The 18,161-nt window shown below is 46.1% G+C and overlaps 1 protein-coding gene across 1 annotated transcript in view; it reads left to right on the top strand.

The window, feature by feature from the left end:
- Cdh13 (cadherin 13) overlaps nt 1-18,161 on the top strand; it is a 1,037,872-nt gene that overhangs the window by 383,587 nt on the left and 636,124 nt on the right. The window contains exon 3 of the mRNA NM_138889.2: nt 10,238-10,446. Within this exon, the coding sequence (NP_620244.1) occupies nt 10,238-10,446 (209 nt within the window). The remainder of the gene's footprint in view (nt 1-10,237; nt 10,447-18,161) is intronic.

The raw sequence follows: 18,161 nt of genomic DNA on the forward strand, positions 1-18,161 counted from the left end.
AGAGCTTCTGGACTAAGCCCACTAAGTTCTTTCAGATGTTAGTGCCTCTGGGTACCAGTGGGATATGGAGGGGCACAAAGGGCCATTGGGTCAATATTGTGTGTCCCATGGTGAGTCCATCCAATGGTTCTGAACTGAACGCCAGTTTATTCCTTAGAAAGGCCTTCTTCCCTGAGCCCCTACATATTGAACTTCAACTAATGTGTGAGCCCTTTGTGCTCTCAGGGCAATTGAATTCTGTGGTTTGGGTTAGGCAAACAGTCCTGGGAAGAAAGGTACAGCCTAGCATGAGAGGGAATAAAGGGTATATTTACCCATACAGGGACAGTGCCAAGTCTCTGAAGATGTCTAGAGCAGGAAGTCCTGTGAATCAATACAGTTCAGAGAATTTGCAAGGCAGTTGGGGGCAAGTTGGTATCATGGAATCAGCCGTGTGGTTGAAATCTAACAAGTGCTGTAGATCTGGACCTCTCTACACACTGAAGGGACCATTTCCTTGGCATGTGGGTAGAGGTGTTGGATACAGATCCTGTCCCTGTGAGGCTATAGCACCGGGATGACTGGCTCACAGCCCTGCCTCCCAGTTCACTGGCATCCTCGCACTGGTACACAAAGACCGTGAGCATTGCTGCGGGTGAATTTATGGTGAATGCAGTTTGCAAGCCTCAAGCTAGGCCTACAACCCTTGGAACTATTTTCCATCAAAGATGGGAGTGAATGGACCACAGATGCAGCCAAATGCCCTTCTAAGTATCCACACACACACACATACACACACACACACACACACCCTAGTTCAGATCTCTCTGTAGGAGCAGAGGTCTTCAGTACTTAGCAGAGAACTGTAAATCCATCTGCATTTTCCCTTTTCCTGGTAGTGCAGCTTAATTTTCTCCTCTGCTTCATTTTCTGTGAGGGTGAGAATCCTATGCCTTTGGGGTTCGCATTCCTAAGAACCAATGTTTGAAACAAAGAAATGGAGAAAGCTCTGACATCCAGGTCAGGAAGATTAAGCCCCTTAATTCATGTGCCAAACTTCCCATTACAGTTGTGGCTTTTGTCTCCCAGCTAAAGTTTGTCTTTTTGTGACATTTACATTAAGCCCAGAGGACATTTTGAGTGGAAACACGCTGAAAGCCTAATTGAAACACGGAGTGGTGCCGTTCATCTAATTTGCATTTTCCCCCAGGTGGGGCGCTTTCACCTCCCTCCCCCTCCTCCTGGGGTGCTCGCAGATTATCTCAAAGAATGATGTTATGTAACTGATGCCCATAAATCCTCATGGAGGGTGCATAATGCGTCTAGCTTTTTCTTTTTCTCTCTCCTTTTTAATTCTCTCTAGAAGCTATTTTAAATGTCACTATGATAAAGTATGTGAAGAAATTTCCAGTAGGTTCAAGGGAGCACGGACAGTTCAGCGCCTTCCCCCATCGTGGAGGGTTTAGATATTTGTTCACAAGTTTAATTGCATATTAAATTTTTCCCTTTGAGTCATCTATGGAAATATCATTTGTAGCTACTACTAATACTTTGAACGTTATCACTATAGAAACAAACCTTTTAAATCATCATAAATTATCAGTGCTTCCTTGTGTTCTTCAAACTCTGTACCTCTGGACATACACAGCCCCTTCATCTCCATGCCAAGTTGGCCACTCACTGATGCTGCAGAATCAAAAACAGTTTCCAATAGCAGAGTGTGAGGCATGGCCATTCTTTCTATAGTACACCTTCATTGGGAATTTAATATAGTATTAGAATAGATCAGAATGTAGAGTCCCTTTTCTCCAGGATGAATTATTTCTCTTTTAATGGCCTCTTCGTTGTGGACACCAAGTCTGCCTTACATATCACTGGTTACCACATAGGAACTATCAGATCTGATGCCTTTGCTAGGATGAGTGTCTTTATCAATCCTTCACTACCAATAGATGTCAGGTATACTGTGCATTCCAGTCTTGGCTGCTGTGATATGAATGTAAAATACCCTAAAAGGCTCCATTGTTTGCTCCCTAGTTGCAGGTGCTGTTTTAGAAGGTTGAGGAACCTTTAGGAAATGGAGCCTTGTGGAGGAAAGTGGGTTACTGGTAGGTTTGACCCTTGAGGTTTGACAGCTCAGCCTCCCTTCCTATCCATTCTCTGCTTCCTGATACATTATGGACACAATGTGCCTGGCTGCCGCCATGCCTTCCCGCCATGATGGACTGTGTCCCCTCAGACTGCGAGCCAAGATAAACATTTCCTCTCTGCAGTTACTTCTTGGATTTGGTCACAGTAATGAGGAAAGTAATTCATATACCTGGCTATCAGACCTGGATTATAAACTGGCCGGGAGGAGGCATAAATTGTATAAAGGATGTATGACCCAGGTCAGGATTTCTAAGGAAGCCCTAAATAACAGTGAGAGGGCTCTGTGATTAACTTACTTCTTATTGATTTGAGTTTTTAGGGGCTTGTTTTAATATGTATTTACCAGAAAAACATGCCTTTTGGGTTCTACATTGTCTTAGTCACTTTTCTATTGCTGTGATAAAATGCCAGGAGCAAGGCAACTTACAAAATACAGCATTTAATTGGGTGCATGGTTTCAGGGAGTTAAAGTTTACGAAAGATGAGTAAAGGTAGACAGGAAGCTGTGAGCCCATGTGGCCTGCAACACACTGGGAAGGGTGAGTCTTTTGAAACTTTAAAGCCTGCCCCCAGTGACACACCTTCTCCAACAAATCCACACCTCCTGATCCTTCCCAAACAGCTTCACCAACTGTGAGTCAGTTATTCTGACAGATGAGCTAGGGGTTGGGGGGGGGTGTTCTTATACAATTTATAAAACATGCTACCACAGGTATGTTATAGAAAAATTATTCTCCCTTCCCAGAAAGAAAGAGACTATTTACCTGAAGGTGATATAGGCAGAGAGGAGGAATTATAATCCTGCAGGTGAACTTAAAGCTCTCAATGTGGTGTCTTTTTAAGAAATATCACTGATTGGGTTTAAGTGGAGTTATCCTTAGAAACAGTCTTTCAGTGTTGTGTCTGCTGTGAGTAAAGTGTTATGCCTTCACCTGCATATCACTCTTCCTTCTCCGTGCCCTTGCCAGGAAGCGATTGGGCTTCGCCCTACTAAGCAAAGGGGTTCACACTCAGATGCACTGGACCTCAGAGTCAGCTAGAGAGGAGCTGCAGAGAGTGCCCGTCTCCATGGCAACAGCTCACTGTTCCTGATCTGAGCAAGAAGGCCTGACTCAAAAGAGGTGGTGAGGGGTGGGGCACATCTTGGGACACCCTCTGGGAGAGGGAAACTGTCTAGAAGGAGGGAATGTGGAAATTCCAGTGATCATCCTTGTCAGAGAGTCAAGTTCGGCCCCAAGAGCTCTGTGCACAGACGTGTATCTTATGTTGTTGATGTGTGTCACAAGGGTCTTGGTGAGCCCATTTCCCAGAAGTAGAGAGTAAAGATGTGAGGTGTTCCAAGGTAGCAGGTCTCCAACGAGAGTCAGAATCAGAAAAGAACTCAAAAAAAAAAAAAAAGAAAAGAAAAAAGAAACAAAAAAGCATGAAAACTGCCATCCCTATGGCACAGAAGTAACTAATCACAGCGTGCCAGGTCCCCAGCCTCTACTATGTGCCAGGAATGGCCAGGAGTTGTGGAAAGCTGGCATTCAGACAGGCAGTTTGTTATGTGACATCTCAGTTACTAACCTGGCATACATTTGATTCATGAGGACTCCTTTTTTCTTCAAATTTTGTTTTTTTTATTAACATTCAGCTAGCATATAAGATATTAGTACCTTTGATGTGCTCATCTGTCACCTCTGATACCCTTACCAACATCCTGCATGTCCTCATCTCTGACTCTGATGACCTCACTGGGTACCTCTGATGACCTCACTGGGTATCTCTGATGACCTCACTGGGTACCTCTGATGACCTCACTGGGTACTTCTGATGACCTCACTGGGTATCTCTGATAACCTCACTGGGTACCTCTGATGACCTCACTGGGTACCTCTGATGACCTCACTGGTTACCTCTGATGACCTCACTGGGTACCTCTGATGCTCTCCCAGATACCAAAGAGATACCAAAGGCGATAGAGATGTGAAGTTGCCCTTCTTCCCTGGTTCCTCGACTCCTAGGAAGTGAATGTACCTAGAACTTAAGCAGACAGGTCAGATGTGGGGTGCATTCTTGTCACATACATTTCTGTTCACCTGACCCTGATGAAGCAAGTCCCCAAGTCAGTTTCTTCTCCTGTGAAGTGGAGAATGTTTCTCCTACATTATGCTCCGTGATCCTCACTGAGACCATATTACCCCCAAGGAGATAAAATTTATGTTCATGTGGAAAGGAATAACGAGTTGCTCAGAAAAGAATTAGCTGAGATGGACAGACATATGTAGACAAGCATCCACGTTATCTGTGATGCTAACTTTCTATGATAGTGATACAATTTAGGAAAATGTCCAAAATGTCTCTTTAGGGAAGTAGGTAATGAGAAAGTAAGAAGCCAGAAAACATTGCTAGCATACAGCCATGTGGTGAAGAGAAGATATGGACCATGCCTTGACTCAGAGCTGGGCTGTCAGGAGCCATTCAGCTAGCAGCGTTGAGTGGTGGGTGCCATGACTGTTCCCTTTGACCTCAGCTGTGTTTTGGGACCAGACAAAGCTGATTTAAGGTATAGGGAGAAATGAGCTCGAACCTGTTCCTTTACTGATACACAAAATCAGTGTGAACATGGGAGACTGTGTGTGTATGACATGGTACATGCAGAACATGGAGTTCAGAGGAGACCGTGGCTCCATTTCTATACCCATCTCTACTACAGGGCTCAACTAAATCAGGAGGTCACTACAGGCCTTGTTCTCAACTTGCAGTATTGTGTCCAGCCTGCTCTGCTCACAACATGGCTGGGGCCCTCATCCCCACCAACAAAGCATCTTTTTACTCCTGAATATTAATGGGATTTAGGGAAAATGTTATGGTGGCTTCTCATATCGAATAAAAGGGGTTGGTTTATTGTTAAGCACATAGAAATGAATATTAAAATGAGATTCATTTTCTGCTCTGGGCTATGAAAATAAACAGATAAAGTAGAGATACCGCGATATGGTTGACAGGTATGATGCACGGCTTATTATGTTAGGAAACAGAATAAAACAGGGGGAGCGGTTAGTTATTTGATTTGATGACTGGTTTTAGTCTGAGCTGTCACCTTGACACAACCTGGAATCACCTGGGAAGGGAGTCTTAATGAGGACCTGTCTAGACCAGTTGGGCCTATGAGTCTGTGTGGGATTGACTACTAATTAGGAAGCTCCATTGCGGGTAGCACCATCACCTTGGTAGGAAGTCCAGACTAGCACAAGGGGACAAAGCTCAGAGGAGCAAGCAAACGAGGATCCTTGTGTTTATTCTTTCTCCTCTCTCGACTGTGGACATGATGTTTTACCTTCCTGCCTTCTCCATGATTGGATTGGAACCTGTAATTGTAAGCCAAATAAACTCTCCGTCCCCCGTGTTGCTTTTGTTCGGGCATTTTTCCCTTAGTGACAGAAATGAAGCCAGGAAAAGCTGAAACTCAGTGGGTGGTTAGGTGGTTCCAGGGTGAAGACTGTGCCAAATCCCTTCTGCCAATGACAAAGTCAATGTGTGGGAAGGTAGAGGGGGAAGGTGCAGATGGAGAGTTGGAGCCCAGGAAGAGCAGGCAGCGAGCCTAGGCATGAAAGACATTCATTGCGGTGTATGACTTTGTACTAGGAAGCCATGGCCTCAGGAGAGTCAAGTGGAGACAGTAGCCCATTGTAGAATACTCAAGGATTCCCCTAAGGACCAAGGCTTTAAGTAACCTTCAAGACTCCAATCCCTGGGCCCAGTCATCTCCCTCCTTGCTTCTTGCTTCCTGCCTTAACCTCTGTGCCCATCCCAGTTCACCTGGCACCACAGGACTCCTGCACAAGCTGTGGTTGTGTCTCCCTGAAATGGCTCCCCTGTTATGCACAGTGATGCTGGATTCGCACCCATGTCCCTCATTAAACTTCAAGCTAAAGACTGTTGGTTCTTGTGAATGCTATGAACTCTGTGTCTCATACTACGTAGGCTCTTGTTCAGTATTTGTGGAGGATATAGATGGAGAGAGAGAACTGGGAAAGGAAGAAGCATGAACAGGAGGACGTTTGGTATGAATCCAGGACTTCTTACACCCTCTCTCTGCCTTCTTTTCCCATTGCCTTTACAGCTGAGGCTATCTGCTTTGATCTTTTCCATGGGCTATGGCCAGAGTCCTCATGCTTGCCGTGTGGCAGCAAGTCTCTACAGGCCTTGTCATTTGGTAGTGTTAGTTGCAGTGGATGTGTGCTCTATACTAAGGGTCCCAGTACAACTTACATCCCAGAGCTGAAATTGTGTAAGCCTGAGGATGCTTGAGGACCAAGATAGTCATAAGAAGAGAGCAAGTGTCAGAGAACTACAGGTATCAAAGTCCACCTGAGCAATTGAAAAGATGGCCCTGGAGCCTGAATGCAAGGCATGTTAGTCAGGCTCTCTGGATTGACAGAACTGAGGCAACGATTGCATATATTAAAGGAGTATTTATTAGACTGGCTCACAGGCTGTGGCATAGTTAGTTCAATAATGCCTGTCTCCCTGTAGAAATGTCAAGAATCTTATAGTTCTTCAGGCTACAAGTCTGGCTGTCTCAGTAGTTCCTCTCTGGTGCTGGGGTCCTGGTAGATCCCTGGAGAGCTGCTGGTCTTCAAGTCCATTGGAACCCTACAGAAGTAGGTTCTAATACCAGTGAAGGAATGTTACAGAAGCAGAGCAGATGAACTTGCCACCAAGCGTGGGGGCAAGTAGGCCAAAAGCAAAATCTACCTGTTTCCATGTCCCTTCACATAGGGTGGTTTTCCCCCACTTCAAATGGCCCAATCAAGAAAATCCCTCACAGCCATGTTCAGCAGTTTGAGTTTTAATTTGTTTCAGATATAGTCAAGTTGACCAGAAAGATCAGCATCACATTCTGTGTCTGAGAGGCAGCAAAGGCAGTTGATTTCCCAGCTATGGGAGCAGGACTGAGCTCTATGGGGCTCTGACATTCAGTTCTGATCAGATCCCAGAAGGGCTCTACTCTGCTGGAGAACTGTTCTTATGTAATGATGACACGGTCGGTCATGAACCAGGATTCTTTTCTCCATTTCTCATTTATTAACTATGTGGACTGGTCTTTGTGCTTTCTTCAAACCACAATGACCTTATCTAGAAAGCTCCAGGTAGGGGAATCAGAGTGGTGGTTGCTTCTTCTTTGCTGTGAAGATGACACAATGTGTGTGAATGCTCAGCTCCGGACTCATGTGGAAGAGAGCTCCACCTACACAGCTATCCTTGCTGACGTAATACTGATCACTATAAGCACCATCTTCCTGGAAGAGAAAAGCAGCCTCAGCCCCTCAGATATTTCCATAGCTTTAGGAATATACTAGGACCCAAATTGACATTGTCACCAAGAGACATAGAAAATAAAGTTTCTGGAAGTAACATTGTAAGAGATGAAAACTGGGAAAAGCCCTGGTGCTCATTGACAGAATCATTAACGCAGAGGCATCCTGTACTATGATCCAATGACTAGGGTCCATCTAGTCTTCAGTGATGACTAAATGGTGATTTGAGGAAACTACTTCATGTCTGAACCTCACAAAAGTCATGTTAGGTGAATGAAGTCAAGCACAAGAGGAACCTGCTGGGTGGTTCCATTACCTAGTAAATGCAATCAATGGGGTTGACTCTCTGGTTCCATCACTGCTGATGGTGTGGCCTCTAGGGGGGAAGGGAACCACTGTAGTCAATAGAGAAGAGAACCAGTCACATTCCGTGTCATGATCTGAGGGCTGGGCAGACGGCTGTGCTGACACCTGGGAAATGCATTGAGTTGTATGTCCCATGTCTCATTATGGAGTAGACAAGGCTGCCATGTAGAGCATCAAAAACTCCTTATTGGGAGTTTTGCTTTCTCTGTCTTTAGTTGCCTTCAGTCAGCTGCAGTCTGAGAGTTTTAAGTCCAAAATTCTACACGCACACACGCGCACACACACACACACACACACACACACACACACTTGAGAGGAGAGGGGTGAGGAGGCAGAGGCAGAGACAGAGACATGGAGAGACTGACAGAGTACAAGAAAGAGAAACACATAGTGAGGCAGAAACAGAGAAAGAAAAGAGAGGGAGAGGGAGGAAAACAGAAAAGAGAAGAGAAGAGAGGAGAAAAGAAGAGAAGAAAAGCAAGAGATGGGGAGAGAGGAAATGAGAAGGAATGAGAAAGAGAGTGAGTTTTATCATTTGTAGAATAAATAAACCTGGTACAGCCAAATACTGGAATATGTTATCATGATTAGGATCAATATAGTGATTTGGATTCTATCCACATAGCTTTTATTACAGAAAAGTTTTGTAATTGCTCTTTTGATTACTCATTATTGTTATCAATTTCTTACTATGCATACTTCATACATTAAACTTTATCATACATATATGTGTGCATAGGAATAAGGATATTATATATTCAGTTCTAGCCAGGGTTTCAGGGATGCACTGGGGGTCTTAGAAACATTGACGAGAAAGCTCAAAAGTTCTAAGCACTTATGACTCACTGGGGCACTTGTGTTAGGTTCCTGGCACTGCCACTAGGCAACTCATAACTGTCACTTCAGCTCCAGGAGATCTAATGCCCCCTTCTGGTCTCCACAGGCACTTACACTTGTATGTCATACATACAGATAGACATACAAATGAAGAAAAATGAGTCTTGGAGGAAACACCCACTGTGACTAAGAATGTACAAGTATAATCCAATCCCATGCTCACCTACAAGGGTCCCCAAACCAATAGCAGAAGGGAGACAGGCAAACGGATATAGAACACATGGTGAGAGAGAGAATATTGGAATTATGAGCCTGGTGTAGAGGCACCCCAGAGGGGAGAATGGTTCACTGTCATCAGCCAACACTGGTACTAATGTGTAAAAACCAAGTGGCTCATCCAAGAGCTGCTGACTCTATTTTTCTCACATGGTTAAATCATGACCTCATCTACCCATTTCCCACATTCCCCCAGAACCTCTGTCTCCATCTCTACCACATGCCTTTAGCCTGCACCAAGCCAACTGATTTTCTTGACTTTCCTTCATGCCCACCTCCAAACCCCTCCCTCTCTCTCCCCATCTGTGATGGAGATCTCTGGGACTTCAAAGAACTCTCCTGTGATTTCCAACCCAGTTCTGCACTAAAACCAGAGCACATACCTACCGCTAGTACAGTCCATACTGTAGGAGAGTGGATGGCTTCCAGGAAGCACCCCAATTTCCTGGCTCTTCTATTTGTTTCCGAAAGACGTTTTCAGAATGTTCCTCCACTTGCCAGCACCTCTGACCCATTTCCAATTCGCATCTCATAAGTGCCCGTGGGTGTGCTCTTTCCCCGAATCTGTTTGGCACCCCCTGTGATTCCATGAAGACACATTATATCTTGAATAAGCTTGAATGCCTGAACTTCTCCACCCTTGGCAGAGCCTGCTGGTCCACATGTTTTCAAGTCGCAGCTCGGTTGTTGTCTTGTCAGCACCATCTCTGATGTTTCTGTCTGCTGTGGTTCTGCTCTAAGGCTCAGACGTTGCAAAAACAGGTCACTTCCTTCAAACAAACATGGCCATATCTGACCCTTACTTCTTCATCCACAGCTCTTAGTTATTGAGGAATAGCTCATAGCCTATTCCTCAATCTCCTCAATGCTGAGCCTATGCCTAGAAACTAAAAATTGACCAAGGCTGTACCTTTTTGTGTTTTCCTCTTTGAACTGATCTCCTATAGCCCACGGTAGTCCCTTAGTGTGTTGTGTAGTCAAAGATGACTTTTTCTAATGCCCCTGCCTCTACCTCCAAATGCTAGGGATTATAGGCTCCCATCTCCAAACTTGAGCATCGGTGGAGACCAAATACAGAGCATTGTGTGGTCCTCTCTTCCAAATGAGTTGCCTCCCAAGACCAAGTTTGTGTCTTGATTAGATAAACTCGGTCAGCACAGTCCTCGTTACTCTGAGACAAGTGGCTTGGATCAAGGCAGAGGGCATCTTTATGGAGTAGTAGCACACACTCATACACCCATGTTTAATAGATCAGAGACTTCTCCGATGTTAAGCCATCCAACCGCCTCACCTTTCTTCTACTGTCTGTCTTCCTTCCTTAGTGACCTTCAGTGACTGCAAGGGCAACAAGAAGCTGCACTATGAGGTCTCAAGCCCATACTTCAAGGTGAACAGCGATGGCACCTTAGTGGCTGTCAGAAACATCACTGCGGTGGGCAGGACCCTGTTTGTCCACGCAAGGACTCCTCATGCCGAAGACATGGCAGAACTCGTGATTGTCGGGGGGAAAGACATCCAGGGCTCCTTACAGGTAACTTGACTGCTTGGCATGAGTTGCAAGAGCAATGTTAGTGTCTGTATCATGTGGGAGATGAGGGTTTCTCATGTTGGTCTGGAGTCTTTCTGGGGTTGTTATCATTGCTATGAGAGACAAAAATCCAACCCAAAAAATAAAAGGCATAGGAGAAGGCAGTGGGAATGATGCAGGGGTTCTTCATGTAACTGACATACTTTAGACTTCCTTCTCCATCAAGCGGAGAAGGTACCTAAACAAGGGCATAAGCTCTGATTTGTATCTATCTTCTGATCCCATCTTCTTGTTCATTAGCTCTACTCTGCGGGTATCCCAGTGTAGAGGTTCCCTGACACGTCCACTTCCTTCTCCAGGCTGAAGTCGCCTGACTTTATCTCTCGATTGCGATACCAACCAAAGCCTGAGATTGACTCTCATTGGCTCTAATTATATCACATGACCATCCCTGAACTAGACACGGAAGCACTTGTGACAGTCTGCATGGCACCGTGCCCTTTCCTGGAGATGTCTCCACCTGCCTAATATACTCAAACAATAAGGGCTGTTATCAGAGAAAGGGGGATGGGGATTTGGCATGCTGGGGACACAGTGGCTCTTAGATTTATAGCAAGGTGACCACTGCCCACAGAATGACTTTTTTCCATCAAGTGGCACGTATTCCCTTTCAGATATTTATGTATGCAAGTCGCTGACACTCCCACATATGCATATAAACCTGGTGAGTGTCACCTGTAATGTAAGCATAATTATTGTGTCTGGCACATATAACATTGTGTCTGCTATAATCTGTAAGCAATTCTTCCTTCTCTGGGACTCATTGACTCTGGTGTTTTCACTAGAACTTTTGACTCCCATAAAACAAGGACAGCAATGGTGGTAGTGTCCCCATCTAGGTGTGGAGAGCCTTTTCCCCTGCCTGCTTCCCCGGTTCTCTCTCCTGTCTGAGAAGCCCGTGAGTCTCCCCATCTGGTGACGCACAATCCTGCCTCGTCAGCAGAAGATGGAGAGTGCTGCCCCAGCTGGGTAGCTGAGAGGGTAGAACTGGCAAAGGGAGCTGCTGCCTTCATGCCAACACGGTCTCCAGGATCTTAGGAGAGTGGTACAAGTTCTCTGTCTGCAGACTGGGATGGCTCACGAGTGGTCCTGCGTCACGCAGCACTGTATCATCACACTCATGACAGATGGCCGAATACCCTTGGTTGGGGTGGAGTATCTTTCCCAATGCACCACTTGTGGGAGTAACTGTCGATTGATCATGTATAGATGTTTCCAGGAATGGACTCTACTTACCATGTCTGGGCAGAACAAACTGCAGCATTCTCCTTTCTGTTTGTGTGTTTTCAAGTTAAGGGGAAATTAAAACACCACACATGCATGCACACACACATTCATGCACATTCACACACACACACACACACACACTCTCTTGAATCACTAATACTTTTACCTGTGATTTGATAATTTCATGCAGTATGCAGGGCATTTCGAGATATTTGCCCCATCATATTTGCCCTGCTACTGTTTTATAAGCCCCATTCCTTCTGAGTTCTTTTCCAACAAGTCCCCCCCTCACTTTTTGCATCTTTCTTTTCACGACTCACTGGGTCCAACCTGGGTTGCTTGCATGAGCGTAGACTTGGGGCTTGGGGTTATTTACTGGATTAGGGGCCACTTCCTAATAACTAAGTCACTAAAAAAGGTGAGTTCCTCTCTCTCTCTCAGAAGTCATCAACCACCAGGAGTTCCTCAGATAGGGATGGCAGAGTGTGAGCCCCTCCCCCATCCATGATGGCATGTTGACAGGCTTAGTCTTACAGGAAGTCACAGCTACAGTGAGTTCTGGAGTTCAAAGGCCGTGTCATATCCAGATGACACCATTTTAAGGCACTCCTCCCTGTCCTCTGGCTTTTTCATTCCCTCTGTCCCTTCTGCGATATTCCCTAAGCCTTGGGGTTGGTTGATACAGATGTCCAGTGACAAGCCTGTATAGGGACAAATGCCCAAAGAAACTTCTCTGACCAAGGCTGTGGGCAACACTAAGCTATGAACACAAACATTTAGAAGGCATTGGACAGCATGCCTGTTGTTCAACGAACCAATAGTGGCCACTGATCTTTTTAAAGACAGTAGGACACTGGTGACTGTATTCGCCAGTGGAAACTCACCGACATACAAAGGCAAGCCTGTTTCTTACTAGCTGGTGCTGTTTCCACGGCATCTCACTGACGGGTGAGAGAGCAACTTGGTCAACAACACAAACAACAGAGCTGCCGGACTGTGAGACCAAAATAAATAAATAAAAAAGCTTAAGAGAGTGTAAATGGTACAAAGTCCAAGAGAGAAGATGGTTACATAAGGAACTAAATGGTTCTAATGGGCACAGTTTGCCACCATTAAAGCTTCATATTTGTAGTAAGTAAAAATGCCATCCTGTTTGCTCAAAAGGTGGAAGGGGGAATTCTGGGTACTTCTCAGGACAGTAGCCTCCCTTGAAGGATGGAGAGCCTGGGGTCCATGGCCTCAAGCTTTGGCTATGACAGTTGGCTCTCTTGAGGCCTCATGACGTGCTTCCAGCAGCGCACCTCCTCCCAGCCCCTGTTGGTTCCCATTTGCCACTGTCTAAATGCACCATGGACTGAGCTTGCCTGAGGTTGTTCACTTCCTATAAAGAACTGGAGGTGGGGTCTGCTGACTGTTATGGCTTTCAGAGGGCCAGACTCCATCAGAACAGGCTCCAGGAGCCTTGACAATGTTATAAAGCTCAGATGTGTCTGTAACAAAAATATCTCAAAAAGGACAAGAGGAAAGGAAACAAAACAAATAGGAACCTGGAGAGTGAGGGAGCCTCGTACCTGAATGCATAAGGGAGGGGTGAGTATGTGTGTGTGCTTGCCTACATGCAATTGTGTATGTGTGTATGTGTGTGTGTATATGTGTGTGTGTGACAGCAAGAGAGGACAGACAGACAGACAGACAGAGGGAGGAGAGAGAACAGAGGAGAGTATGGGCACATATGTATATATGCCCATCCGTTCTTATACAGGCACACACATGCATGCATGCATGGGAATGCGCATGCACAAGTGTACCTGAGCATGTGGAGGTCAGAGATTTACCACCTGCCATCTTATTTTCTTCACGCAGGCTAAACTCTCCTTGGACACAAAGCTTATCAATTCAACCAGTCTAGGTAGCCCAAGAGCTCCAGGAATTCTCCTGCCTCTGAGGTTAGAGTCAGGCCTCAGTGCACCCCTCTCACATGGGTCCTGGGGATCTGATTTGAGATCCTAATACTTACATAGCAGGTGCTTTGCCAACCGTGCCATCTCACCAGCCCTGAGTTGGTATTTGAAAAGGCCTTACTGTGTGGTCAGGCAGGGTGAGGCTATTGGAGACTATAAGAGACTATCGATAAGTAGGAACATTCTTTGCTCTCCTGTCACTGTGATTGATCAATGTAAGGGGCATTAACTTAGGGTCACTGTTTCAGAAATTTCACTGCTGATACTTGGCCCTGCTGATTTGGGGGCCATGATGAGGGGACTGCATGGACCCTGTGGGAGCATACAGAATACAGGATAGAACTGGGGTCAAGGCAGAGCTTTCAAAGCCATGACCCTTGTGACCCACTTCCTCCAAGTAGGCCATGCTTCCTAACAACTCCAGAACATTCTGAAATAGGACCACCAGCTGGTGACCACATATTCCACATATGGGCCTGGGAGGAATATTTCATCTCCACAGCACAACTGTGCAAGCCTTAACCTGTTGTCCTATCAGAAGGGAAAGCAAAGGTACGTAGGGATGGTTTCAGGACTAGAGGGACAGAGATGTAGAAGCGAGGGACACTGTGTGCCTTCGGAGAAGGGAGAGGTCAAGAATCCCACGCTGTTTGTGTGCGGGGTGTGTGTGTGTGTGTGAGAGAGAGAGAGAGAGAGAGAGAGAGAGAGAGAGAGAGAGAGAGAGAGAGAGAGAGAGATACTCCTTGGTTTGTATGGGGCAGCAAGTGTGGGGCACTCAGGGCTATCCCCATCTTGCAGACAAGGATCTGTGAAGACTGACTAGTCCAAGGTCGCTCAATGTCATTGGTGAGATCTGTGCAGTCATTCCGGCTGCCTCTGGCCTCCTTAAGGTGCTGCCCTTTCCTGACCTGAGCTGTCCCTTGAAGGACGGTCCCTTTGGAGAGTGAGGAATGTGCCGTGAGGTCATACCTCCTGAGGGGAATGACTAATCGCGACAGGATGCATCTCTCCTTAGCTCTTTGACCTTGGGTAAATTGCTGTTCCTCCCAAGCCTCCATTTAGTTTGAGTTTATCATCCATAAAGAAGAGATGGTAATGGACCTCCCAGGGTCTTCACGAGGATCAAATGAGACAATATATGCAGTAGTAACTGGTAGCATTTAGCTGGGGCTACAGTAATGGCCAGCGCTGATGCTTATGTAATGCACTGGGAGCTCAGCCCTCCCCTGCCTTATTCACTCCTTGTGTCCCAGGACCTGCAAGAGTGGAGAGTGCCATCATCTCCACCTCATGGGTGAGGAGTGTGAGAGACAATGATGGTGTCCCTGGTCCAAATGCACAGCATGTAGGTCGTAGGGCTGAGGCTCAGCTCCAACTCCTGTGTTCTGAGCAGGGGTGGGGACTCAACATCCTCCCAGTCTGGAACCAAGCAAAGGTCACATTCCACAGAGACTACAGTACCAGTGGCAAGTGGGAAGACTGATCTAGGGTGGAATGTCACAGGCTCCTCCTGTTCAGGACTATTCCGACTCTCGCTGTCCTGTGGCTGAGACTGGAAGGGTATTTTGCAACGCTGTACTCATCCTTAGCATGACCCCCACTGCACCTTGCTTCCATCCCTACCCAGGAGTTTGAGACTGGTCTTGTCACTCAACTAGAAGCACTGCAGCCACAACTGGCAGAGGCAAGTTCATCCCCTCGGGATTAGGTGGCCCAATCCATACGCCCGGTAGGAGTGAGAAGACATCTGAGACTGTTCTGCATTTGGAGATGGAGTTTAAAAAAGAGGGGTCATTGAGTTAAAAAAAAATCACAGGAAAAGTGGGCAAGCAAAGAGGGTTTTAGGCTTGTGTAAAAGGCAATTGTGACCTTTGTAGATTCTTGGCCGACAGGAACAGACAGGATGAAAACCTTTGGAAATCTTGAATCAAGTAGACATGAGAGCAAATGGTTAAAGTGTCGGCCATTACTCTTTTCAAGAATCTACTTCACGGAACCCTTTAAAGGGTGTGAACCTCCACATATGTTTTAATGGATATTTTTTTCTCATCTTTACACTCTCCTGGTGAGGTTGGTCATGTTATTCCCCTACCATATGCACACACGAGAACTCAGCCAAGAGCCCTAATTTGAAATTGACAGAAAAGAAGATTGAAACGCAGGCTCTTCTGTTCCAACACACATCTCTTGACGCTCTGTTTGCAGGAGGACTGCTCTGGGCAGGTGCCGCCATTTCCCGTGGGTCAAGAGACTTGCAGTATATGGATGGCTTAGAGCTGCATAGAAGTAACTGGGGAAACTAGATGTACAAAGTGTGGCTTGAAGGAAGAATGGGCCAAAATGTGCATCTGGCTGGTTCTGTTTTCTGCTCTGCAAGACTTAGATGAATGGGACTGGGTAGGACTGAAGTAGATAGGCAGGAAGTTAGGTAAGGCCTGTGCATATTGAACTAGAGTCTCTTGAGACATCTTGATAGGCATTTCCAGGTGTTGGTGACTAGTGTGGGACAATTCAAGATGGCCGGACTTTTGCTTTAGAGTAGAAATGAGGAGGCTCACATCTCTACCCTTCTGCTTACTGATTGTTTGACTCTGGACTTACCAGAGTGACTCACCGCTCTGAACCCTGACATCTCCATCAATGAAACAGGGATAGGAATAGAATCCATGCTCTGTGTCTTTCCACTGGGCAGAGCAGATGACCTCAAGCAGTAGAGGGGTCAACAGGGTTTCTTTGGTGTCCTCAGAAGACATTGCCTCAGGCTGACTTTATTGACTGAGGCTGTAAGACTGAGTCAGAGAAAGTGGTTCAAAGAAGGCAGAGGGAAGGCATCTTGGGGTGTTAGGGATGACACCTAGTGAAACCCAAACTGGAGAGACCATAGTTGCTAAGTTTATATTTCCATATTTTGAGCAGGATATACATGAAATTGTCAAAGAGAAAATTTTAATCAATATTTAAAATATGTAAAGATCTCTGTAGGACAAATGACAGCAGAATCACAGTTCAGCTGTGAGGAATGTAGCTTAATGGGAAGCCTGTTTTCTCTCTCTTCTCCACGCTGTATGACGTCATGTACAATGGAAACCCCTCCATCCTGACTTTGGCGTGTTCGTGGCTTAATTATAAAGCAATTTCTGACTCTTCGGTGGGCTTCCCTCTAAAGCTAATACTCAGCTGTGCTCTGTAAGTTCACCTTAGGTCTGAGTTGAGCAAGACAGTTTAAATCTCCAGTCTTTTGACCGGCTTTGAGTTACTGTTATGTGAGTGGAGACGTTAGCCACCCATGCACAAACCAGTTCACCGACCTGTAGAAGGCCTGAATCACCAAAGCGAGCCTGAACCAAACTGTATCTTCCTGTCACTAACCTGGCTATCTTGCACTGCCTGGTCAGGAGGCTCTGGAGAGGAACTGAGGGAGTGGGTGGGGCTGAGGGGGGTGGGTCAATAAGCCACACCCACATTCATTAGTGCTTGATTGGGCACCTGGTCATTCATGCTTGTGTGTTTACCTGTGTGCAGAGCTTCTGAGAATTAGCTGGGAGAGAAATCTCTGTGCTGTACCCCTCATGGAGATCCATCCTTCCCCAGGCTGCCCATCAGCACCTACGTTATTCGTTTTATTTTGTTATTTATTTATCTATTATTTATTTATTATTCACTTTACTTCTGCAGTCTTATGACTATGGAGGATAGAGAACCAGATGGGGTCTGATCAGAACTTAACACCAAGGGACCCGCAGGGATTAATTTTGACTTAAGGTTGGAGAATTGAGCTGAGTATGCCTAGGTCATGCAGGAGCCTCGGTTCTGAGGAATATAAACACCCTGGTCCAGTGGCTAGGTCCAGGAGTGGCCCTACTACCCATCCAACTCCTCGCCTCCAAGGGGCTTTGCCTGATATGCTATCATCTCCTCCCAGAGTCTCCCCCGCGTCTGTTCTGAGGAAGGACTCCACACACACACATCAACAGCCTCCCTCCTAACAGAGCCTCTTCTCTCTGGCTCTCCTAGCTATTCCTGATGCTTTTCCTTGTTTCCAAGTTTAATGCCTTGCTCTGCTCTGCAGTTGTAAGCTTCATGGGGGACTGCAAGAACACAGCTTCTTTCTTCCTTTCACCCTCTGCCCCTCCCTCTCTCACTCTTCTCCTGTCTCCCTTACCCCCTCCCCCCCTGATTTTCTTCCTGCTGTACAGCATTGCCCTTCCCTTAGCACCTAGGAAGTGTAGGCCGCACAGTCAGGCCTTTATATGCATGTTTTAAGTAAATGAATAGAATGATACACCTCACTCCTATTATTCCTTCATTGAAACTTGCCACCCCTGATAGGAACCCACTGTGTCTGTAGGTGGACCACATCTCCCTACTCCTTCACAGTCCCCCCCTGTCTCTGTCTCTGTCTCTGTCTCTGTCTCTGTCTCTTTCTCTCTCTCTCTCTCTCTCTCTCTCTCTCTCTCTCTCTCTCTGCTT

Source organism: Rattus norvegicus, chromosome 19 (assembly GCF_036323735.1).
Source record: "Rattus norvegicus strain BN/NHsdMcwi chromosome 19, GRCr8, whole genome shotgun sequence".
NCBI lineage: Eukaryota > Metazoa > Chordata > Mammalia > Rodentia > Muridae > Rattus > Rattus norvegicus.